The following is a 24,651-nucleotide window of genomic DNA, read 5'->3' as shown; positions in this document are numbered from 1 at the left end:
ACTGATCGGAAGTGCGCCTGCATGCGCTCGCCCATCAACTTCCCCCCCAGTGGGGGGAAAATTCTGCCCTATGTGTCTCACTGTTGCCTTAATGGAGGTGTAACGGGGGTTTAGATTAATTAGGGGATTTAGAAGTTATCATTGTAGTAATTTGTAGATCTATATATGTGCTCAAAATCATTTCTTCTATAAGTCAAGGTTTAATTTAGTTCTGTAAGAAATCTACAAGACTTGGTGGCCTTCTTTTACTGAATTCAAAGCCCACATCTTGAAATAAGTACAAATTGCAAATATTTTTGGCAACTGCTTCAAGTTTCCCTCTGGGATTTGGGCAGCTTGGCATTTACCATCCGCCTGCCATAGCAGTTCTCAATCAAAAACTTACACTGAGCCATACATTAAGACAGGAAGTGATCATGAGCTTGGTCAAGGAGATAACTTTTTCCTTAAATCCTAAGAGGTATTTCACAGCAGTGGAATTTTTTTTATTGTTCATGTATAGGGAAGTGGGTGTCATTGGCAAAGCCAGGATTTATTGCCCATCCCTAATTGCCCTTGAGGAGAAGGTGGTGGTGAGCCACCTTCTTGAATTCGACTGGGTGTCTTGCTAGCCATTATGAGTCAATTACATTGGTCTAGGTGTTAAGTCACATGTAGGCCAGACTCGGTAATGATGGCAGATTTTCCTCCCTAAAGAACGTAACGGAACCAGATGTGTTTTTACAACAATCTGTTATTGTCATTGTCCCCATTGGTGAAACAAGCTTTTTATTCCAGATTTATTTAATTAACCAAATACACGTTCCCCAACTGCTGTATTGGGATTTGAATTTATATCTCCAGATTACTAGTCCAGTAACAACTATGGTACCAAACCCCTTGAAATGCAGAGCATGGAGTTCCCTACATAGCATATTGTGATTAGTTGAACTCAGATGTCACATGTGTAGCAGCATCTAACAACAGGAAACATACTTTGCAAGCGTTTCCTGTATTGGGTTAGCCACTGCCCACATCACCTGACTCCTAGAAGTATTTCAGCTCAGTGGAGGTTATATAGAGCGGTTAGTATCCAGCGATTTGCCAGGTTAAGTGTGCTAAAATGCCCGGGAATCACCAAGCAGCAGCCAACCATTTCCCTGTGGCCACTTATAACTACTGAATGATTCAAGTCCGAGATTTACTTTGTCTTAAGTTAATCATGAGGCCACAGAGTCTAACCTTTGTCCAACTATCTTAGCCAAAAAGGCTTAACCCTTTTATTCATAGGGTGAGATGGGAAGGGGGACAAAAAGTGGACTCATTTCCTGAAGGAAAAGCCCCAGTCAAAATAAGAATCAACATAGTGCGAATCTTCTGGAAAGAGTTCGAGCAGCTCAGTGCCAAAGTATCAACTCTGGCCTGAACTCTGTTGAAACTTAACTCTATAGTAACCAGGGGCAGAAATTTTCACTCGGTGGGCAGGAGCGCCGCCAATCCCCTCAAGTGTGAAATGATGGCCGAGCGGCCGAGGTCAACACACTATCATTTGGTCAGCCAGTGCACGCTAGACCAGGCAGCGCCCCTGCCGATGATCAAAAGAGTTGTTAAGGCCATTAAGTAATCAATTCATGTCAATTTTTCACCGCCCGTCCAAAAGGCCAGGCGGCCTTTGCATTTTATTTTTGGAAACCTCATCCACGGGCGGGATGAGGTTTCCAAAAAGCAAATAAAAGTAAAATAAAAACTTTAATTCTTTATTAATAACATGTCCCTGCTCATGTGACAGAATCACGTGAGGGGACGCGTTTCATTACATTTTTATATTCTTTATATTTTTTAAATGTATCTCTTCATCTCCCTGAGGGAGCCCCGTGCCTCAGCGAGATTAAGCAGCGTTCACTTGTGCACATGTGTGAAGTTCGCACTCGGCCCCTTCACCCCACCACCACCACCACCCCACCCCCCCCACCCCGCCCCACCCCCCCCACCACCCCCCCACCTCCAGATAGTGCTCACGCTGCCGCTCATGTTTCACACTGGACAGGCCTTAATTGGCCCAGCAGCGTGAAATGGTGGTGTGGTGTCGATAGCAGACGGCAGTCAGCTTCCCGACTTCCCCCACCCGCCAGAGGCAAAATTCTGTCCCTGTGACCCAATGTATTCACCACTTAAGAGTGTAATAGATATATTCAGAATGGTGTTATGGGTTAACACTATCCTTTCAGCTTCCAGCATTGCTTCCCACTTAATTGTACCTCATACAACTGGGAATCTTAATAACTATGTTTATTAATGTAATTTGGTTCCCTGGCCAAATCCCTGGCTTGACTTATGAATTTTGGTGAGGTTCCAGCTAAGTACTGATTTTCAATTTAGTCCAAAATTTTCCTGCTTCTTAAATGCTGAAAGTAAAACTTTAACAAGCACTCGAAAACTCCTGAGCTTTTATATCAGCCTTTTAAAAAAAAAGCTCTCAATTATCCTATACACAGTACTGGAAATAGGAAAATCACCACAGGCTTATTACTTGTGACATTGAATAGGTCAAATTGGATTATGTTGAGAATATGAAATACTTCAGGACTGTAACAGCGATCCATTGCAAAACTGTCATTCTTATGGTTTGACTTGTCCACCATAGCTGGCTAATCGTATGAAACTCTTCACTCTGTACATTGCAGGGTTTGCAGCTGTGTGTGAGTGCTGAGACTCCAGATGGGAAGCTATCAGCTTTAGGGTAAGTCACCTTCTCTGTGAAAGCGGGTAACGATTTTTACTTGAAAATCAAAGAAGTGTCCAACATCCTGCTCATTGTCCTCTCCCCCCCCTTTTCGGAGAGAAGAGAGACGAGTGGGAGGATAGTGGAAGATATTTTCTTACTGGCTCAAGAAGAGGAAAATCTCTATAACTGTTTTTCCCTGTAGAGTTGGACGGGATAAGAAAGAGTGCGTTGGAATTATAAACATCAAGAACACAGCACACATATTGCTTTGCTAATCCTTTATGGTTATCAGATTCCCACATGCAATTGCCTCCTACAGACAACAGGTAAATTGCTTGCTAACTGAAGAATGGCAGCCCTCAAATTTAGTCAAGATCATCATCCTTAAATTAAAAGGAATCATGTTTGGCTTCTTCACCCTTTTATGCTGTGGGCACTTTCTTATATACTTGTTTGCATACTTGGTTTTCACAGCGGAGTTCCTAAAGAGAAAAAATTACATAAGCTTATGCCACAAGCAGTGTTACCAATACTCAACTTTTCAGATTGAAATATATCCTACGACTAGACCCAGGTACAATCATTATATCAAGTTCATCAGGTCTTTCTTTTCCCTTTTGCCTTGAATATAATTGTAGCTATTTTAAGGTATGACAATTTAAGAGTCATATTTCCCCATTTACCAAGGCTTAAAAGCTATTATTATCATATAAGGGCAAATCAATAGCACTTAAGTTAGAGCACTTCAAGTCAGTCTGATTAACCCTTTCTTTTAATACCATTGATAGCCTTAATGCGAAAGGCTGAGAGGGGGTGGAATTCTTAAAGTGCATCCAGGTGAGCTTTTTGAGCGAGCACGTAGAAAGTCCTACAAGAGAAGGGGACCTAATCTTAGTGAATGAGGCTGGGCAAGTGGTAGATGTGTCAGTGGGGGAGTATTTTGGGGATAGTGACCATAACTCTGTAAGCTTTAAGGTAATTATGGAAAAGGACAAAAATGGACCGGAAATAAAGGAACTGAATTGGGGGAAGGCCGATTTCAATATGATAAAACAGGATCTGGCCAAAGTAGACTCGGAGCAGTTACTCGTAGGCAAGTCTACGTCAGACCAGTGGGGGCAATTCAAAATGAAAATAGTGAGAGTTCAGGGCCAACACGTTCCAGTAAAGGTCGAACCAATAAGTACAAGGAACATGGCTATGGGCTAAGTGCTGGTAAATGGGATTAGGTAGGTAGGTTAGATGTTTCTCACATGTCGGTGCAGACTTGATGGGCCGAAGGGCCTCTTCTGCATTCTGTGAACCATTTATGAAAAAAACAATTCCGTATAGTTATACAAAAAAACCTCTTACAGCAGCACAAATGTAAGTAAGTATGTATAGTATGGCCTTAAACTTCCACAATTAAACACACAACAGCAGCTTTCAAAATCTTTGGACACAACTGGTTCTAAGAATCTAACTGGGCTTTTGGGAGAGTTCATTTATACAACAATCCAGGCTGAAAATTATACCTTGGTTTACTGCTTAGAGCCCTGTTTGTTTAACGAAAAAGTATTTTTGTCTTGACAGTTGCAATAGTTTAATTTGAATTTTGAGCAATAGGCCAAACTTTTGCTGCAACAATTGCTGTCTTTCATTACTTTGGAATGAATGAAATTTTAAACCAACAGAATTTCTTTCAGGTTAACATATTAGCGGTGAAGACCAGATTTCCAAATAAGTGTTTTGGATTGTTGAGAAGGAGCACTGGGAGGAAATAAAGGGACAAATGAGAACAAAACCTTCACTCATCCTCATACAACAAGAACAAGTTCTATTTATATAGCGCCTTTAACATCTGAACGCACTTCATAAGCCCTGAGCCACACGAGGAGGTACAAGGGCAGATGGCTGAAGGCTTTGTCGAAGAGGTAGCATTTAAGAAGTGTCTTAAAGGAAGAAAGAGTAGAGGAGGGGGAGAGGTTTAGGGAGGGAATTCTAGAGCTTAGGACCTTGGCAGGTGAAGGCACAGCCACCAATGGAGCTGCGGGTATCCAGATTCAGGGCTACATTGACAGGATTTTGGGATTGGAGGTTAATGACCCTCCACATCGAGGGAAGAACAAATGTCAGACAAATGGCTCACTATTACACAATTCTTCAGGAGCATGGCTGCTTATAAAATGACCTCTTTGTACCCTAAATTCTCTAAAGGACATACCAAGTACAATTTATCATCCTCTATCCAGTGAGTCCATCCTCGATTCTTCTTTTCTCCTTTCTGCACACATATTAGTTTGTTGTTGTCCCAGGTGACGAGAGACTGAAAAAGAAAACACCCACACAAAAGATATCGTCAAAAGCTGAACCTTTTGAAGTGTAGCCATTGTTGCATTGTAGGAACAGAGCAGTCAATTTGCACTCAGCAGGCTCCCAAAAACAGCAATGTGATAATGACAATGTGATGTCAACTGAGGGATAAAAAAATGGCCAGGACACTGGGGATAGCTTCCCAGCGCTTCCTTGAAATAGTGCCATGAGATCTTTGACATCCAACCGAGAGAGCAGCTTGGGCCTTGTTTTAACACCCCATCGGAAAGACAGCACCTCCAGCAGTTCGGCACACCCTCAGTACTGCAACTGGAGTGTCAGCCCAGATTTTTATGCTCAAGTCTCTGGGCTGGGTCTTGAACCCACAACCTTCTGAGGCAAAAGTGCTATCAACTGAGACACAGCTGACACCAGGAGAGGTAAAGAGCAAAGGAGTGAAGGATTGCTTCCATTAGGGAAGTTAGAGTTCTATTTTGTACAAATCTAGTTGGATAGAATATTTTACTACAAGTGGCCATTGAAGCAGAGACGACACTAAGTCCTTGTTTTAAGTTGTGGTTGTGTCCCTGAAAACCATGACTTTAAGTGAAATGACTTTATGTGAATCATGGGTTCCCACAGGAATCAATGTTAAATCTGGAGTTAGGTTCCTTCAGACATTTCTCACCCAGAAAAATATAATGTACAAATTGAAATGCTGCACCATACATGTGCAGCACCATGCATTCCTGGCTGAAATAACTTGAAAAATAAAATAAATCACCAAATATAAAATAAATCCTGCATAAGTTCAATTAGACAGCACTCACTAGGCCCAAGATGTTTTAAAACATCCAATTTCACTGCCAGGCTGATGGCTTTTCATGCTTTCTTTGCAGTAGCAGGCACACCACCAGCATTTACTGGGCATTACTGGCTCATGTTTAAAAGCAATTTAAAAGTGTCACCCACAGCAGCACTCCTAAAACTCCAAAACTTAGATCAAATTTAAATCCAACCTGTAATTCTTGTAGAAAAGAAACAACCCTGGCTTTGGATGCCTCTGGGTTTTTCAAAAAAAAAAATTGATGTCACCTCAAATACAGTTCAAACAGCCTCCCTAACAATGACGATACATGGAGGGAGCTGACGCGCAATGACAAGCTCTGCACGATGACAATGGCCGGTGACGAAGCACGTGCCAATGAAGTCAGACAATGATGAAGACATGCGGCCATGAAGACAGGCGGCCATGAAGTCAGGCGGCCATGAAGTCAGGCGGCCATGAAGACAGGCGGCCATGAAGTCAGGCGGCCATGAAGTCAGGCGGCCATGAAGACAGGTGGCCATGAAGACAGGCGGCGATGACGCACACCCAATAAAAAATGGGCGCCGATGACACGAGGAAGGCGATGACACAAAACGACTCTAAAGCAGAAATTGCGACTTAAATTGGGGAAACCTGTCCTAAATCAAAAATGACTTTAAAATGAAACAGCTTAAAACGTGGGGGCAGGGGGGACTTAAAATGAGGACTTGCTGTATTGCATTAGTTAACAAAAATTTGAAGGGAAAGAATACGAATAAGATAGCACCGTATCATCGATAGCATTGCACACAATGTGGGGGTAGGGCGGTAATTTTGACTATGTGTGATTTTGTGAAACAGGTGATAGCAAATCATGAGCCTGTTTTATATCATTGGCGAATTTTAATCCAACTGACTTCAATGGAGATAAAATCGTGAAAGGTTTAAGACAGATAGCCAGCTCGCTGTCATCTCTCTTGCATTATCACACAAGGATTTAAGCATTTAAGGACTAGTGGGGCTGAAGGAGGGAGGACAATTAAAGCAAGGCATAGAAGCATAATTCAGCCCCCATTTTAAAATCGAAACATCTGCTCTTTTCACATTGCCTATATCTAAATTTTTGGAATGGAAACTTGTAAACCAATTCTGCTGCAGTTACACCTTCCTGCTATTGGTGGTGCTGCAGCACCTCAACGAGAGTCATTAAAGCAGTTTACAATGAAATTGCATTCATTTACAGTGACAGCTTCCACTCCACTGTGGCCATAAGAAATTATGAATGAAACAATTAACAGATGTGTATCATTAAACAGGTCGCAAGCTGTTGCATGTGAGGAGTCAAGTCCAAGCATAATCTCCAATCTTCAGGTGAAACAGAGAGCTGAAAATAAATTGAACAAGGGAGCACCAGCAACTTTACGCCTCCCTTTATAATTTTTATGTTCTCATTTTAATACCCTATGTAAACTTTAGCATAGTGATTATATACCCCCAATGAACGATGGTTGGAGAGTGTAATTACAACATGCTTACTTACACAATTTCCTTTGTAAAGGAAATTATAATGGTAAGAGGTTATCAGGAAGTTCATGTAAGATTTTTAATATGGGTGGTAAAGGGCATGCAAGTGGGAATAGAGAAGATTGCTCCAGTTCCAAGCTAGCAGCAGTACAATGGATCAAACCGTGTTCATTGTGCTGTAATATCCCCCTGATGCATGCGGAGTTTGTAAGGGGTGATGCTGTGAGGCTTATTTGCGAATTATTGCATATGATCTGTAAACCGGGAGGAAAGGTAACTTTAGTAAAAGCCTCAGTGTACCCATTTTGAAACATTCAGGCACGCGACAAGCTGAATTTCCATCTCCCAAAGCTGAATAAACCCGCACTGGGAGGACCAAATGGGAGGTGGCGGCCCTGTCCCCAGCCCGCAGTCAACTCTCTTGAGACCAAGATACCAAGCGAACGGGCTGAGTTTCTGAAGCCGGGAACGTGACCTCAGGAAATTGCCTGAGACGCTTCCCGAACCAAAGACAAAAATTCAGCCCTATATATCAGAATGCAACTTTTGATGAAGTTATTGGAATGAATTTGAAATGTTTAAGGCCGCTTAGCTGCCACCTGCAAATACAAGAGCCGGTCAGAACACATTGAAAGAACAAAACCTGGCACGTTTGCAGCTGAAGATAGTTTCACGGAGTAAGTACGGATGGACCGTTTCCATCCCACTGTCCGTTGTGACTCAGAGGGAAAGTCAAAACAAGATTTAAATCTGAAATAAAAACAGAAAATGCTGGAAAAAAAAAACTCAGCAGGTCTGACAGCACCTGTGGAGAGAGAAACAGAGTTAACGTTTCGAGTCCATATGACCCCTCAGAATGCTGAAGAAGAGTCATACGGACTCGAAACGTTAACTCTGTTTCTCTCTCCACAGGTGCTGTCAGACCTGCTGAGTTTTTTTTTCCAGCATTTTCTGTTTTTATTTCAGATTTCCAGCATCTGCGGTATTTTGCTTTCAGCAAGATTTAAAGCTTCTTTATTTCTTCCGACAAGTGGTCATTTCACTTCCACTGTCATTGGTCCACAACCATCTTACCTGGCAGCTCGTTAATTTCTTACCTGGCATGTACGATTATCTAAACCTTTTGTACTTTCCTCAAATTCTTCTCCCACAATAAACTGGACTTCATAGTTTCTGAATGTGCTTATTGTTTTGATGTGGAATGAATCTCCTTTCTGTTCAATAATCTTCTGTGGTCTCAGCATCGCAGCAATCTTACGAGTGGCGATGTCGATATCTGCCAAAAGAACAAACGTTGTTAGGATTTCGTATCAAATAGGGAATCCTTTCAAACCAAGCAAGCAAACTGAATTCAGTGTTTTCTCACATCGCAAACCATTTAAAATCTGTGCCATCTTGTTCTTGATCCTTTTACAAGCAGGAACAGTTTCTCCCTCTGAAGGCTCTCGAAATGTTAACTTTATTTCTCTCTCCACAGATGCTGCCAGACCTGCTGAGTTTTTCCAGCAATTTCTGCTTTTATAACAGCTTCTCCCTATCTACTCTGTCCACCCACCCCCTCCCCTCATGATTTTGAACACCTCTATCAAATTTCCTCTCAGCCTTCTCTTCTCCCAGGAGAATAGTCCCAACCTCTCCAATCCATCTTCGTAACTCAAGTTTCTCAACCCTGGAACCATTCTTGTAAACCTCTTCTGCACTTTCTCCAATGCGTCCACATCCTTCCTATAGTGTGGCGCCCAGAACTGTACACAATACTTCAGCTGAGGTCTAACTAGTGTCTTATATAAGCTCAGCAAAACCTCCCTGCTCTTGTACTCTATCCCCCTATTAATAAAATCCAGGATAGTATACGCTTTATTAACTGCTCTCTCCACCTCTCTGCCACCTTCAATGATCTATGCACGTGTACACCCAGGTCCCTCTGCTTCTGCACACCCTTATGAATTGGACCCCTTAATTTATATTGTCTCTCCATGTTCTTCCTACCAAAATGAATCACCTCACGCTTCTCCTTTCTCCAAATAATTGTCTCTAGAAGCTTCCCCACCACTGAAGTTAAGCTAACTGGTCTGTAATTGCAGCTTTGCAATTCTCCAGTCCTCTGGCACTTCCCCTGAGTCTAGGGAAGACTGAATGATTATGGCCAGCGTCCCTGCAATTTCCACTCTCACTTCCTTCAATATCCTTGGATGCACCTCATACAGTCATGGTGACTTGTCAACTTTAAGTACTGACAGTGTATTCAATACCTCCTCCTTAGCAATTTTGAACCCTTCTAGTGACAGAGTTTCCTCCTCTGTCACCATGGCCTGGGTAGCATCTGCTTCCTTAGTAAAGACAGATGCAACTTATTCATTTAAAACTCAGCCATGCCCCCTGCTTCCATGTGTAAATCCCCTTTTTGGTCCCTAATCAGCCCTACTCCTCCTTTTACCACCCTTTTGCTATTTATCTGCCTAAAGATAACTTTGGGGCTATCCTTTATGTTGGCTGCCAGTCTTTTCTCATAATCCCTCTTCACTTCTTTTATTTGCTTCTGCGCCTCTCCTCTGAACCTTCCATATTCAGCTTGGTTCTCAATTGTTATTTCTACCTGACACCTGTCATCACACTTTTTCTTCTTTATCTCAATTTCTATCTCCTTTTTTCATCCAGGGAGCTCTGGATTTGTTTGCCCTACCTTTCCCTTTTGAGGGAACATACCTTGACTGTGCCTGAACCATTTCTTCTTTGAAGGTAGCCCATTGTTCAGCTACAGTTTTTCCCACCAACCTTTAGTTTCAGTCTAAGCGGCCCAGCTCCGTTCTTGCCCCATTGAAGTCGGCTCTCCCCCAGTTAATTCTTCTTACTCTGAATTGCCCGTTGTCCTTTTCCACCATCATCCTAAACCTTATGATACAATAATCACTGTCGCTTAAATGTTCCTCCACTGACACTTGATCTACTTGGCCCACTTCATTTCCAAGAAGCAGGTCGAGCAGTGCCTCCTTTCTTGTTGACTGGTCATATATTGCCATAGAAATTCCCTTGAACACACTCTAGGAACTCTTGTTCTCTCTGCCCTTTACACTACCAGTATCCTAGTCTATACTTGGTTAATTAAAGTCCCCCATTATAACTACTCCATAATGTTTGCATCTCTCTGTAACTTCCCTGAAGATTTGTTCCTCTACATCCTTCCCACTAGTTGACAGTCTATAGACTACACCGAGTAATGTAATTACACCCTTTTTGTTCCTTACCTGTAGCCAAGTTGATTCTGTCCTTGGACCCTCTGGGACATCCTCATTCTCCAGCACAGCAATGCTCTCCTTAACCAATACCACCACCCATCCTCCTTTTCTTCCTGCCCTATCTTTTCTGAACACCTTGTACCCAGAAATATTTAACACCCAGTCCTTCCCTTCTTTGAGCCTCTGTTATCGCCAAAATAACATCATATATCCACATGACAATCTGCGCCTGTAACTCCTCAATCTTATTCACTATACGCCGTGCATTCACATATATGCACAGTGACCCTGAGTTAGACTTCATAACTTTCTCCCTTACTCCAACTCAGAATCTTAACTTACTATTCTCTATAATAGTGCTATCAATCTCTCTATCAATTTTGCGCACCCTGGTATTCCTCTCTAATAGCCTTTCCTGGTTCCCACACCCCTTCTGAGTTAGTTTAAAGCTCTCCCAACAGCACTAGCAAAACGCCTGCAAGGAACTCAGTCCCAGCTCTGTTCAGGTGCAACCCGTCCAGCTTGTACAGGTGCCATGGTCCCCAGAGCCAGTCCCAGTGTCCCAGGAATCTAAAGCCCTCCCTCCTGCACCATCTTTCCAGCCATACATTCATCTGCCTTATTCTCCTATTTCTGTACCCATTTGCGCGTGACACTAGGAATAATCCGGAGGTTACTACATTTGCGGCCCTGCTTGTTAATTTCCAACCTAACTCCCTAAATTCTGACCGCAGGGCCACATTCCCCTTCCTACCTAGGTGCCATTTAAAATTCTAGCTACACATTCCCTTTGAAACATGTTGATTCCCCTTTATTTACCATACTCTTACTTGTAAGGTGATGGGGAAATGAGGCAGCAGAAAGTTAAAAACCTCCAAACATTAATTTCCTGACAAGAGGAAAGACATTTATAATCCGTTGACAAGAAATCTAACCAAACTATCTGGAATGTTGTAACATAATTCTACATCCATGGTATATCCACAGAAACATTTTCACACTCACCCAGCGCTTGCATGTAAGGTTCAAAGTTATCATTGCTGATTAAGTTCCAGGTGCCATTAAAATCAGTAGACATTGTGAAAACCGGGTGGTACAATTAACACAAGTTGAAATAGAGTACTCAGGCAACAGTGAGAGCCCAGCACTTAAAAACCCTGAAAAACACTGGTGAACAAGTACATGGGATAAATTGGAAATGATTACCGGATGACCTCTGAATGCACAAAACTGCCCAATAGACTGCACAGAAGGTCGGTGTGGGCTGGGTTCCAATTTCCGATTTATCCAGTGTACTTGTTCACCAGTGTTTTGCAGGTTTTTTTTAAGTGCTGGGCTCTCACTGTTGCCTGAGTACTCTATTTCAACTTGTGTTAATTGTACCACCCGGTTTTCACAATGTCTACTGATTTTAATGGTACCTGGAACATAATCAGCAATGATAACTTTGAACCTTACATGCAAGTGAGTGGGTGAGCGTGAAAATGTTTCTGTAGATATACCATGGATGTAAAATTATGTATTTTGTATCAAAGATGCACACAGGCAGTCATCATTGTAGTTGAGCTAACTTTACTGATAACACATTTTACTAACATAAACACCTATCTGCAGTAACTGAATTCTATCAAGACAGGTGCCAGGATATGCAATCCACATTCAACTCCTAGGTCAGGTGATTCCCTTCCTAGTACAGTGTACCATATATTATCTAATACTGGAGTCCACTACCACAACCAACTATCATCATGACATTTCCCTTTTTAAAAAAAAATGTTTATACAACTCAAGTACACAAAGTCTCTTATCTATTCTTTCTCTGTTTTGATCAGTCTGTTTTGTCTTTTACTCATCTCTGTGGTTTTTTCACAATTCTTCCATTGGATGTTCTGAATGGTGACAGAGGTGATTCTGAAGGACAGGGGCCTTCTCCAACTCCGTGTCACCATCACTTCTTGGATAATATTCAGGACTCTCAGACATTGTCTGGTTATCTGTTGCTTTACTGGTGCATTCTGGTTTTTGATCTTCAGCCATACTTTCTGGTTCAGAGCAGGGTTGTGTTTTATTAGTTTTCCTTAAGAATTTCCCGTTTCTCCTGTGCTGTTGTCTGTTTGGAGTCTGCACTATGTAAGACCTTGGTTCTCCTGTGATTCCTGTGACAACAGCCGGATTCCAGATCCCTTCATGCTGAATCCTTCACTGTCTCTCCCACGTTCAAGTCAGGCAGAGGTTGGCCGCCTCGATCAAAGTCCTGTTTCTGCTTCTGCTGTCTCAGTTTGAGCAGGTCCTGTGTGCTGTAGCTCACTGGCTGTGGAAATAACAGTTGGGATGCAGTTGGAAGCTTAGTTCTTAGTCTTCTCCCCATCAGGAGCTGTGCTGGAGATGATCCAATGCCCTCTAATGGAGTATTCCTGAAATCCAACAGAGCCAGGTAGGGGTCTTTTCCATCCGCCTTTGCCTCCTTCACAGGTGTTTTAAGGTCTGCACAGTATGTTCCACCATTCCGCTGGATTGTGGACATTTGGGACTTGACATAGTGTAGCAAAATTCCCAGTCCTGTGCAAACTTGTGAAACTCAGTGCCTGAGAATTGTGGACCGTTATCTGAGATGAGCACTTCAGGTATGTTGCGAGGAAGAATTGATTCTAAATGATTTATTACAGTGATGATCTTACTATCATTTCTCAGCAGCACAGACCCAGAAAACTTTGAGTAATAGTCTGCTGCTAGTCGGTACTCACTGTTGTCAAATGTGAACAAGTCCACTCCAATTTTCTGCCAGGGCATCTCTGGAACACTGTGTGGTTGAAGTGGCTCTTTTTGTTGCAACTGGCTGTACTTTTGGCACACTGCACATGCGTTCACCATTTCCCCGATCTGTGCTCCCATTCCAGGCCAATACATTACATCTCGAGCTCCTCTCCTGCATGTTACTATGCTGAGGTGACTTTCATGTATGTGCTGCAGCATTTCTTTCCTCAGTGTTGCAGGAATCATGATCCTTACTCCCTTGAAAAACATTCCTTCTGCCACATGAATTTCCTCATGAAAGTTCCAGTTCTCTTGTACAGCAGAAGGGGCTCTGCTCTGGTGTGTGGTCCAGCCAGTTTCCACAATCTGCTGCAGTATTCTCGGAGTGGCGTTGTTCTTGGTCACTTCCCTGATCTCATCCAGTTTGGTTACAGCCACAGGAAAGTTCTTTGTCAGCATGTGAACCTTTGCTTCCATTTCTTTATCCTCTTCCTCCGTGATGGGTAGATATGGACGTGACAGAGTGTCTTCGATGTCCTCGACCTGTTTGTATTTAACTCTGACCTGACACATTAGTAATCTTTGGATTCTTGGTGGCACACAGTTCAGGGGCTTTTTAAGTGCAGCTTCCAAAGGCTTATGATCAGATTCTACCTCAACGTCTTTGCCGTAGACAAACTGGTGGAAGCGCTCTAGGCCAAACACAATTGCTAGCATTTCTTTCTCTATTTGGGCACACCGCTGCTGTATTTCAGTCATTGCCTTTGAAGCGTGTGCCACTGGTGCCTCATTTTGCAAGAGGACAGCTCCCAGGCCAGTCTTTGAAGCGTCCACTGAGATCTTGACCGGTTGACTGACATCGTAATACTTTAACCCTGGTGCCTGGGTCAGTGTCCTCTTTGGACTGGTCAAAGCTTCCTGGTGACTCTGTTCCTAGTGCCATTCCACATCATTTTGTTGAAGTTCTCTGAGAGGTGCTGTCAGGTCTGACATGTTCGGAATGAATTTCCCAAGATAGGTCACCATTCCCAAAATCCTCTCCAAGTCTTTCTTACATCTGGCAGTGGCATGTTCATGACTGATTTATTAGGATCCAGCTTTAATTCCTCACTTGTTAGCACAAGTCCCAAATACTTGATTTCATGAAGACCTATTTTGCACTTTTCCATCTTCAACTTGAGGTTCCTTTCTCTCGCTCTGGCCAGCACCTGCCTCAGTCTGTGGTTGTGTTCTTCTCGTGAGGCTTCCCAGACCAGCACCTCATCGATATAGGTTTTCATGCCCTCTAACCCTTCAAGCAGTTGCTTCACTGTTCTGTGGAACACCTACAGAGCTGCGTTAATACCAAAAGGTAAGCGTAAAAACCTGTCTCACCCGTATGGTGTGTTGAAGGTACACCTTCATCCAGCTTGACCTGCCAGAAGCCTGAACTCGCATCCAAGACTGAATAGTATTTAGCATTAGCTAGCTTATACATAATCTCTTCTACTGTGGGCAGCAGGTAATGCTGTCTTTGTACTGCATGGTTTAGGTCCCTGGGATCCAGGCAGAGTCACAAACACTCATCTGATTTTTCTACAGTTACAATTGGATTAATTCACTTTGTCAGTTCTTCAATTTTCTCGATGATGTGAAGTTTCTCCATTCTGTGCAACTCTGCTTTCAGTCGGGGTCTCAGCATTACTGGTATTTTCTTGGGCAGATGTATTTTGGGTGTCACAGTTTTGTCAATCTTGATGGTGTGTTCTCCTTTTAGGCAGCCAATCCCCGGAAACACATCTTTATACTCGCTCAGGATGTCGTCAGTGGTGACAGTCATTATTCTCTTAATTAGCTTCAGATTTTTACAAGCTTTGATTCCAAGAATGGATTTTGCATCAGTTTTCCCCATAATGAATGGAAGTGCTTGAGACTGTTTTTTGTAGTTCACTGTAAGTGGGCACTTGCCTTCTACTGAAACCTTTTCACCTGTACAAGTAGACAGCTTCACTTTTATTTTAGTTAGCTGGTTGTCTTTGCTTATCTTATGATACATGCTTACAGGATTGACATTTGCTTGTGCACCTGTGTCAAGCTTGAAATTCACCATCATGTTGGTAACTTTTAAATCAACCTTACATTCCACTTCTTTTGAATTTATTGTTACTGCACCAATGAAAAGTTCAGTTTCAGAGTCTGTGTCATCATTTGCAATCGTGTGCACTTTCTTTGATTTACACACCTTAGCAAAGTGTTTTAGTTTATCACAGCTCTTACACTGTTTTCCGTAGGCTGGACAACTACATGGTAAATGCTCTGTCCCGCATCAGCTGCATTTAAATGTTTTAATAGCAGTTTTGTTACTTTTATGTTCAGGCTGTCTATTTGCTCTTTCCGGGGCTGTTTTTGTTTAAGTGCATCTAACTGCTTGACCGTATGCAGCTTTTCATCTTCTGTCATCTGTTAAACTGGCATTTTGTTGTCTCTGCCACTCTGCAGATATTTATTGCTTTCTCCAGGGTGAGATCAACTTCTCTCAGAAGCCGTTCTCTCAGAGAGTCATTTGTGATTCCGCAAATTGCTCTATCTCGGGTGAGTGATTCTTCAAGCTCTCCAGATTCACATGATTTAGCTCGTTTTCTCAACTCAGTTACGTACTGACTAATGCTGTCACTGCCTTGCGTGCACACATACAATCGGTATCTTTCATACATGATGTTTTTCTTAGGGTTGCAAGAGGCTTCGAATCTTTCCAGCTTTTCTTTCAAGTCATTTCATTTCTCATCACTTTTAAACGTGAATGTGTTATAGACTTCTAGGACTGCTTCCCCTGTTATGCGAAGAAAGATGGGAGACTGTACCTGAGGGTCTTTTTTATGACAGTCAGTTGCTATGAGCTACAGCTCGAATCACTGCTGGAACCTCCTCCAGTTTTCAGTGAGATTTCCCTGCAAACTGAGCTCTAGAGGTGGTTTCAGAACCTCCATTGTTGCATTTAGTTTACTTCTGACACCATGTCTTGTTTCTTGTTTCAATGATGCACACAGGCAGTCAACATTGTAGCTGTGGAAACTTTATTGATAACACATTTATCTAACATGAATATAAATCTGCAATAACTTAATTCTATCAAGATAGGCTCCAACATGTGCTATCACCCTTCAACTCCCAGGTCAGGTGACTCCCTTCCTAGTACAGAGTACCGTATGGTATCTAATAATGGAGTCCAGTACCACAATCATTATTATCATGACAGACGGAGCTGCTAAACTCTTAATTTCCCTGAGCTCCTGTTCAACTGTTCAAGGACAGTTAACAAGGAATTATTAAATGTGGGTTCTGTTTCAAAAAGGAAGCGACTGGATATAAAAAGGGAATAGAGTTAATGCAATACAAATAGATAAGATGACTCATTACTGGTTTGCAAGAAAATTTCAGACAATTATATAAAGCGAAATGTAGCTGTATTACTAACAACTTAGTGAATAGTAATAAAACAGAGAGTAAATAGGTGCAGTTGAAACTGTAAAAGGGCAGGAAATATTGCATTTAAGCAACATTTCTTAATACAGAGGCTTATTGGAGTGTTAGCAAGCTAGCTTTAGTTGAGTTAATCTAATGGCAGTAAGACAATACGCAAACAAAAAAACTTTCATTTGCTCACAATTTAATCCTCCGAATAAGGGAAAGCACCTGAATGGAACCTGAATCTGGGAGACGAGGGTCAAGGAGGTTTAAGGTGCACCTTAAAAGGTGGAGAAGTTTAGAGATGAAATTCTAGAGTTAGGGCCTAATCAGCTGATGTAGGATCGGGTGGGGCGAAGGAATTTGGGGATGCATGAGAGGCCGGAGTTGGAAGAACATGGAGTTCTCAGAGGATTGTAGGGCTGGAAGATGTTACAGAGTTAGGGAGGGGCAAAGTCCTGGTGGGATTTGAACATGAGGATAAGAATCTTTAACTTGAGGTGTTGGTGGATAGGGAACCATTATAGGGCAGTGAGCATTGGAGGGTGCGGGGTTGATGGATGAGGTTAGGTTTATGGGGATCAACAGAATATTGGAAAAGTGAAGCCTGGAGTTAACAAAAGCATGGATCAAGGTTTCCACAGGAGATGGATTGTGACAGACTGAGATGGACAATGTGTTATTCCCCTTTGCTTTTTATGCATCTTATCCTTCTTATTTGAGGACATCAGATGCACTTCTTTAAGTATCACTCAGTATCAGGTATGCGATCATAGTGAATGAGACAAATATTCAAGCGTTTATCTTATGGTCTGAATTTCCTCTTTATGTGCTTTAAGCGCCTATGGTTCTAAAATGATGGTAGAGATAGCATTAACCCAAGGTCCACACAAATGCCCTCTAATTTTTCATTAACTCTTTATTGGTCAAACCCACAACCTCCACCACATAGAAGGACAAGGGCAGCAGACAGATGGGAACACCACCACCTGGAAGTGCCCCTCCAAGCCTCACACCATCCTGACGTGGAACTATATTGCCGTTCCTTCGCTGTTGCTGGGTTAAAGTCCTGGAATTTCCTTCCTATCTGCACTGTGGGTGTACCTACACCACATGCATTGCAGTTCAAGAAGGCAGCTCACCACCACTTTCTCAAGGGCAATTAGGGATGGACAATAAATGATTGTCTAGCCAGTGACACTCCTATCCCACGAACGAATAAAAAGAGTGATGATACGAGCAAGGATGAGGTGGCATTGTGAACAACGCTTCACTTATCACAGCACTGAACAACAGCACACTATTATATGAGAGCTGGAGGTTAGGATTAATCAGAAACTGTAAGGCTAAACCATCCTTTCTTTGTTCGCTTGATATTTACTAGTTTGAGGATGGTTATGTGTGTTTGTCACTGCAAGATTTGCTATTTCAGCTAAACAGCTGAAAATTGTTTTCCGAATTTCAGGCAACTTAAAGGAAGCAATTGACAATTTCAACATTCGTTTAAATGAATCAGGTTGTACATGTCCACTTTCCCTAAGGTCCAACAAGGTTTTGCAGGGAGTAGCTGATTCCTGGAGACAAGGAAAGTCAAGTATCAGTCTCCAGACTCTGTTAAAATGACAGATTTTAGCTGGGCACCCAATGGGTGAAAAATTGTGGCCAGTGGACTTATGACTTTTTTGACCCTCACTTGTGGCTTGTGAACTATCTCATCAGATGAATAAAATTGGCCCAGTGATGCTTAAGGTTGCATAAATCTGCGAGTTGGGAAAGTACAGTCTGTACTCTTTCACCGAGTAAACTTTGAGACCTGTGCGTCTGTCACCTGTAATCTTTTGGAAACCACTGATTAGAACTGAAAGGTTAAATACATATACTCTTGACCCAGTTACTATTATCCCTCTTCTCCATTTTCCTTGCTGAAATACTGCACCTACCCTTCAGCATATTACCCATGGGCATGGAGATAATCTACAGAACAGTCTCACACAGCCTTCAATCCTAAACAAAAATCACCCCAATCTCAGTCATTGAGATGCCATATGCAGATGATGTTTTTGTGTGCATTCACCAGAAACTGAGCTCCAGATCATTGTTGACTCCTTCTCTGAAGCATATGAGAAAATGAGCCTTTCACTAAACACCTGGAAAACTAAAGTCCTTTTTAACCAAGAGCACACAACTCCCTGCCCTGTCAATTAAGGTCAACAGCGAGATCCTGGAAAATGTATGTAAGGTGGTGTCAGTCTCTTGTGGAGTCTCACCTAGGTTCAGAGTTGTACTCTGGGCAGACAGGAATGAATAACTCAATATCAAGCAATGTATGAAAACAACAATCTCTAAACAACGAGTAAGAGAAAATGACAGAAAGATAATGTTATTAAAAGGAAAGGAAGAAAAAACACTATAAGAAAGGAAGAAAGACAACTTTACACACATAGTATACATACTATATTACAGATAATACTATATTACAAATGTTAACCCCAAATTCATCTGTTCAAGACAGCTCCCCAAAATGGTAAAACGACCCCAAATTGGTCTGTTCATGACAGCTTCCCAAAATGGTAAAATTCCCCTTGGTTCATACATCACCAAGTCTCCGAATAACTTTACACGAGTGGGCACGACCGTCAGTCACTCCGTTCATGGCCCTTCCTCCAATAGTCTTGAATGGTTGACTATTCCATGCTGGCTGCAGCAGTGAATCCTGGAAGCTTGGTGTCCCTTTAAGCCAAATTTCTGGCTGCATTCCAGCCTTTTGAGGCTTCTACTCAGATGTTCTCAGGACAAGAGTCTGGAAAACATGAGTCCTTATCAATTCTCCTCCCAGGCACTGCAAGACTTTGTCGACCTTGCCATATTCCAGTTGTTTGTGTATCTTTTGATGGTGTCTCCCATCTGCCATCAATCAGGTTGTGTGTGCATCAATCAAATTCCATCTCCTGATTCCACACCATAGTTGACCACCTCACGTGTAAGGCTATTCATTCTCTTGGCGTGTAGTTCAAGGGTCATCGAATGCAGTACGAGAAAGCACTTCCAATAAATATAATACAACTTTTATTTTAGTAGTCTATCTTGAAAAGAAAAAACAAAGATTTAGACCAAATCCCAGCTGTGCATGACCAGTACAAAAAAACAAGGGTCTTGGGGAAACAGGCCTAGAGTTAATAATATCACTATTGATTAATTATTTGACTTAATCAAAGTACAATCACATTTAGTTATAAATCAAGGTTTACAAAGTAATTTTAAATATTCAATACAGGCTTCCAAGGAAGCTACCAGTCAAATATAATTGTCTGTCTCTCAATTGAATAGTTTGGTACCTCCCTCTGACAATACCCAGCTAAGACTAAATGGCTAATTGTTACAGCTACTGTGTCAAAATTAAACTGAGGTTTATTTTCTCTTAATGAAATTATTTTTTAAAACTTTATATCCTTACATTACAAAATGAGGCCATGCCATGCTGAATCTTAGACATAATATTTTTTCAGAGGAATGTTGTACAAATGAGTTAAGTGGAGAAATATGTGAGCCTGAATCTGTTTGTCCATCAACTTCTGACAATAATTTACAGGCTTACATTTGTTAGCCCTCATTCACATTGAAACTATAAGACATATGGAGTAGATAAATTATGCAGCCCTTATGGTTTGAATTTCGTGATTACACATGGGGGTGAAATTGGTTTTTGGCAGGAGTGTAAAACGTGCAAATAGGAATCACAGTCGATTGGGAAAGGAAAGTTGGGCAGTGTGTAAATGGGTGTTGATTCATTATTGTCTGTTTGGGCTACAGACAAGGAGCAATCTCACCCCTGGGGCAGAATTTTTACCTCTTCGTGCGGGCGCAGTGGGTGGACCTGGGAGCCACCGTACAACTGACAGCCACCTGTGATCGGGCACCATCCGTGATCTCACACTGGCTGGCAAATTAACGGTCAGCCAGCATGAAATTCGCACTGCTGACCTCAGCGCTGCCTGGGTTTGGGGGTGGGGGGCACAGAGCTGCCTCACGGAGCTGAAGACTTTTCACACGAAAAGTAACGTTTTCAGAGAAAAGGAAAACCTATCACCTCATGTGACTCTGACACAGGAGCAGGGACATGTTGAAAATTGGTTCTAAAAATGTTTATTTCACTTTGACTTAACATCAGAAACCTCATCCCGCCCGTGGATGAGGCTTCCTCAAAAATCCAAGTTGGACGGACAGGGGAAAATTCAATTAAATTAACGAATGGGCTTAACGGCCCTCTTAATTGTCAGTGGGTGCACTGTCGACTCCTGCGCGTGCCCACCAACCGAAGGATCGCCCGGGTGCGTGATGACATCAGGACACTCGCCCGATGTGGGTTGGGTTGGGCACACGCCTGCCCGATGAGGGGGAAGTTCTGCCCTTGGCATTCCCATTTTACTCTTCCACCCACTTGAGAACTCGGCAGCTGGAGAATTATCTAACATTAGGCCTTCAGGAACCCTCAGTAATTAGAACTGATAGATTGAGTAAATATGCATTTGGGTCTGCTCATTCCCGCTGATCTCACATTATTCTGCAAATGGCCTACGTCTACAGACCTGCTGATTAACAACAATTCAAAATGATGAGTCATGAATGTCAGGGATTAATGTCCAGGGACTGGCCAACGCTCTTGTTCAGTTTTACTGTTTGACAGGTTTAGTACGTCTGCAGACGAGCCTTAAAGGTCAATGTCCTTCCAGAAGGACAGGCTGAGATTTATGTTCAAAATCCTCCTGGCAGCATAAACATGACTATCTCAGTCTCATACTTACAAACGTACGAGTTAGGAGTAGTAGTAGTAGGCCACTCAGCCCCTCGAGCCTGTTCCACCATTCAATAGGATCATGGTTGATCTGATTTTAACCTCATCCCCACATTCCCGCCTACCCTGGTAACCTTTCACCCTCTTGATAATCAAGAATCTATCTACTGCTAGCTTAAAAATATTCAAAGACCCTGCTTCCACTGCCTTTTGAAGAAGAGAGCTCCCAGGACCCACCGACAATTAAGGGGGCTGTTAAGACTATTAATTAAATTGAACTTTCCCCTGCTTGTCCAACCTTACAGTAGGTGGGATGATGAGTATCTGAGAGAAAAAATTCTCCTCATCTGGATCTTAAATAGGCAACCCCTTGTTCTAGATCCTAGATTTGGCCACTCTGTCAAGACCCCTCAGGATCTTACATGTTTCAATCAAATTGTCTCTTACTCTTCTAAACTCCACTGGATATTAGCCTAGTCTGTCCAGCGTTTTCTCATAAGACAACCCACCCATTCCAAGTGTTAGTCTAGTAAATGTTCCAATGCATTTACATCCTTTCTTAGATAAGGAGACCAATAATGTCTCATTCAGTGTTTCCAGTTTTAGGCCCTATTCCCTTACTTAAAATCTTTAAACCATTAACAATTTGCTAAGAAGCTGGCATTTATGTTTAATTGTGGAAAGAGTTTGTTCAAATAATTAATGTAATTAAACAGAACATATGAATAATGTATAGATATGAATACAGGATTGAGAAGATTTAAGTGTCTGACTGTGCACTGTGACTGTGCAAGCTGCAGAGACTGGGCTGCATCATTTTATGATAATAGGCCCTGAAATTCTGGAATGCTAACCCACATACACTTCAAATGTGTTGGAAAGAAGTGGGTTGCTTTGTCCTGGATTGTGTAAAACTTTGTGAGTTGTCGTTGGAGCTGCAGGTGGAGAGTATTTTATCACACTCCTAACTTGTGTCTTGTAGTCTCATAGAGTCAGAGAGCCATAGAGGTCAACAGCACAGAAAAAGGCCCTTCGGCCCATTGAATCTGCACCAGTCAAGCAAGTACCTAACTATTCTAATCCCATTTTCCAGCAATAGGCCCATAGCCTTGTATACCCTGGCATCACAAGTGCACATCCAAATACTTCTTAAATGTTATGAGGGTATCTGCCTCTACCACCCTTTCGGGCAGTGAGTTCCAGATTCCCACCATCCTCTGGGTGAAAAATTTCTTCCTCACACCCCCTCTAAACCTCCTGCCCCTTACCTTAAATCTATGCCCCCTGGTTACTGATCCCTCCACCAAGGGGAAAAGTTCCTTCCTGTCTACCCTATCTATGCCCCTTTTATACACCTCAATCATGTCCTCCCTCAATCTCATCTGCTCTAGGGAAAATAACCCCAGTCCATCCAATCTTTCCTCATAACTAAAACTCTCCAGCCCAGGCAACATCCTGGTAAATCTACTCTGCACTCTCTCTAATGCAATCACATCCTTCCCATAATGCGGATTCCAGAACTGCACGCAATACTCTAGCTGTGGCCTAACCAGCGTTTTATACAGTTCCAGCATAACCTCCCTGCTCTTATATTCAATGCCTTGGCTAATAAAGGCAAGTATCCCATATACCTTCTTAACCACCTTATCTACCTGTCCCACTACCTTAAGAGGCTGGTGGACATGCACACCAAGGTCCATCTGATCCTCGATACTTCCCAGGGTCTTATCATTCATCGTATATTCCTGTGCCTTGTTTGGCCTGCCCAAGTGCATCACCTCACACTTATCTGGATTAAATTTCATTTGCCATTGATCAGCCCATATGTCCAGCCCGTCTATATCCTCCTGTAATCTAAAGCTATCCTCCTCACTATTTACCATCCCACCAATTTTTGTGCCATCTGCTAACTTACTGATTAACCCTCCTACATTCAAGTCTAAATCGTTTATAAATACCACAAACAGCAAGGGACCCAACACCAATCACTGTGGAACCCCACTGGACATAGGCATCCAGTCACAAAAACACCCCTTGACCTTCCTGCCACTCAGCCAATTCTGGATCCAATTTGCCAAATTGCCTTGGATCCCATGGGCTCTTACCATCATTATCAGTCTCCCATGTGGGACCTTATCAAAAGCCTTGCTGAAGTCCAAGTAGACTATGTCAAATGCATTTCCCTCATCTACACACCTGGTCACCTCTTTGAAAAATTCAATCAAATTGGTCAGACATGACCTCCCCTTAACAAAATCATGCTGACTGTCCTTGATTAATCCCTGCCTCTCCAAGTGTAGATTTATTCTGTCCCTCAGAATTGCTTTCAATAGTTTCCCCACCACTGAGGTTAGACTGACTGGTGTATAGTTCCCTGGTTTATCCCTTCCTCCCTTCTTGAATAACGGTACCACATTGGCTGTCCTCCAGTCCTCTGGCACCTCTCCTGTGGCCAGAGAGATATTGAAAATTATTGCCAGCACCCCTGCTACCTCCTGCTTTGCCTCACTCAAAAGCCTTGGATACATTTCATCCAGGCCTGGAGATTTATCTACTTTTAAGTCTGGCAGACTACTTAGAACCTCCTCCCTTTCTATGCTAATTTCTTTATTTATATCACAGTCCTTCTGCATGATTTCCATACCCATGTCATCCCTCTCACTTCTGAACATCGACACACAGTATTCATTTAGAACCTACCTACGTCTTCTGGTTCCACGTACTAATTACCACTATGGTCCTTAATGGGCCCTACTCTTTCCCTAGTTATCCTCTTACTCTTAATGTACTTGTAAAATAACTTTGGATTTTCCTCCTGGCCCATCCTTGTCCTTTTCCCTATCAGCCTTGAATCTAAGAGAGTTATGATCACTTTCTGCAAAATGCTCCCCCACTGACCCCTCTACCTCTTGCCCGACTTCATTCCCTAAAATTAAGTCCAGGATCACCCCCTCTCTTTAAGGACTTTCTACGTACTGGCTTAAAAAGCTGTCCTGGATGCATTTTAAGAATTCTGCTCCATCTAAATCACATTATGACTAACCTAGTTAATGTTGGAGAAGTTGAAATCCCCCATTATTACTACACTATTATTTTT

The 24,651-nt window shown here is 42.4% G+C and overlaps 1 protein-coding gene across 2 annotated transcripts in view; it reads right to left on the bottom strand.

Moving 5' to 3' along the window:
• Positions 1–2,980: 2,980 nt before the first annotated feature.
• The window catches only part of LOC121288120 (nicotinamide/nicotinic acid mononucleotide adenylyltransferase 1-like), a 39,780-nt gene continuing 18,109 nt past the window's right edge, over positions 2,981–24,651 (bottom strand). The window contains exons 6-8 of one of the 2 annotated variants that reach the window (XM_041206468.1): positions 8,426–8,604; positions 4,908–5,009; positions 2,981–3,186 (exon numbers count right to left, since the gene is read on the bottom strand). In XM_041206468.1, coding sequence (XP_041062402.1) covers positions 3,127–3,186; positions 4,908–5,009; positions 8,426–8,604 — 341 coding nt within the window. In that variant the 3' untranslated portion in view covers positions 2,981–3,126. Of the gene's footprint in view, positions 3,187–4,907; positions 5,010–8,425; positions 8,605–19,239; positions 19,842–24,651 lie in introns of those variants that run through there. The other variant, XR_005945310.1, reaches the window with a different exon arrangement.

This window comes from Carcharodon carcharias, chromosome 15 (genome assembly GCF_017639515.1).
Source record: "Carcharodon carcharias isolate sCarCar2 chromosome 15, sCarCar2.pri, whole genome shotgun sequence".
NCBI classification, from domain to species: domain Eukaryota; kingdom Metazoa; phylum Chordata; class Chondrichthyes; order Lamniformes; family Lamnidae; genus Carcharodon; species Carcharodon carcharias.
This window is presented reverse-complemented; position numbering and strand designations above follow the sequence as displayed.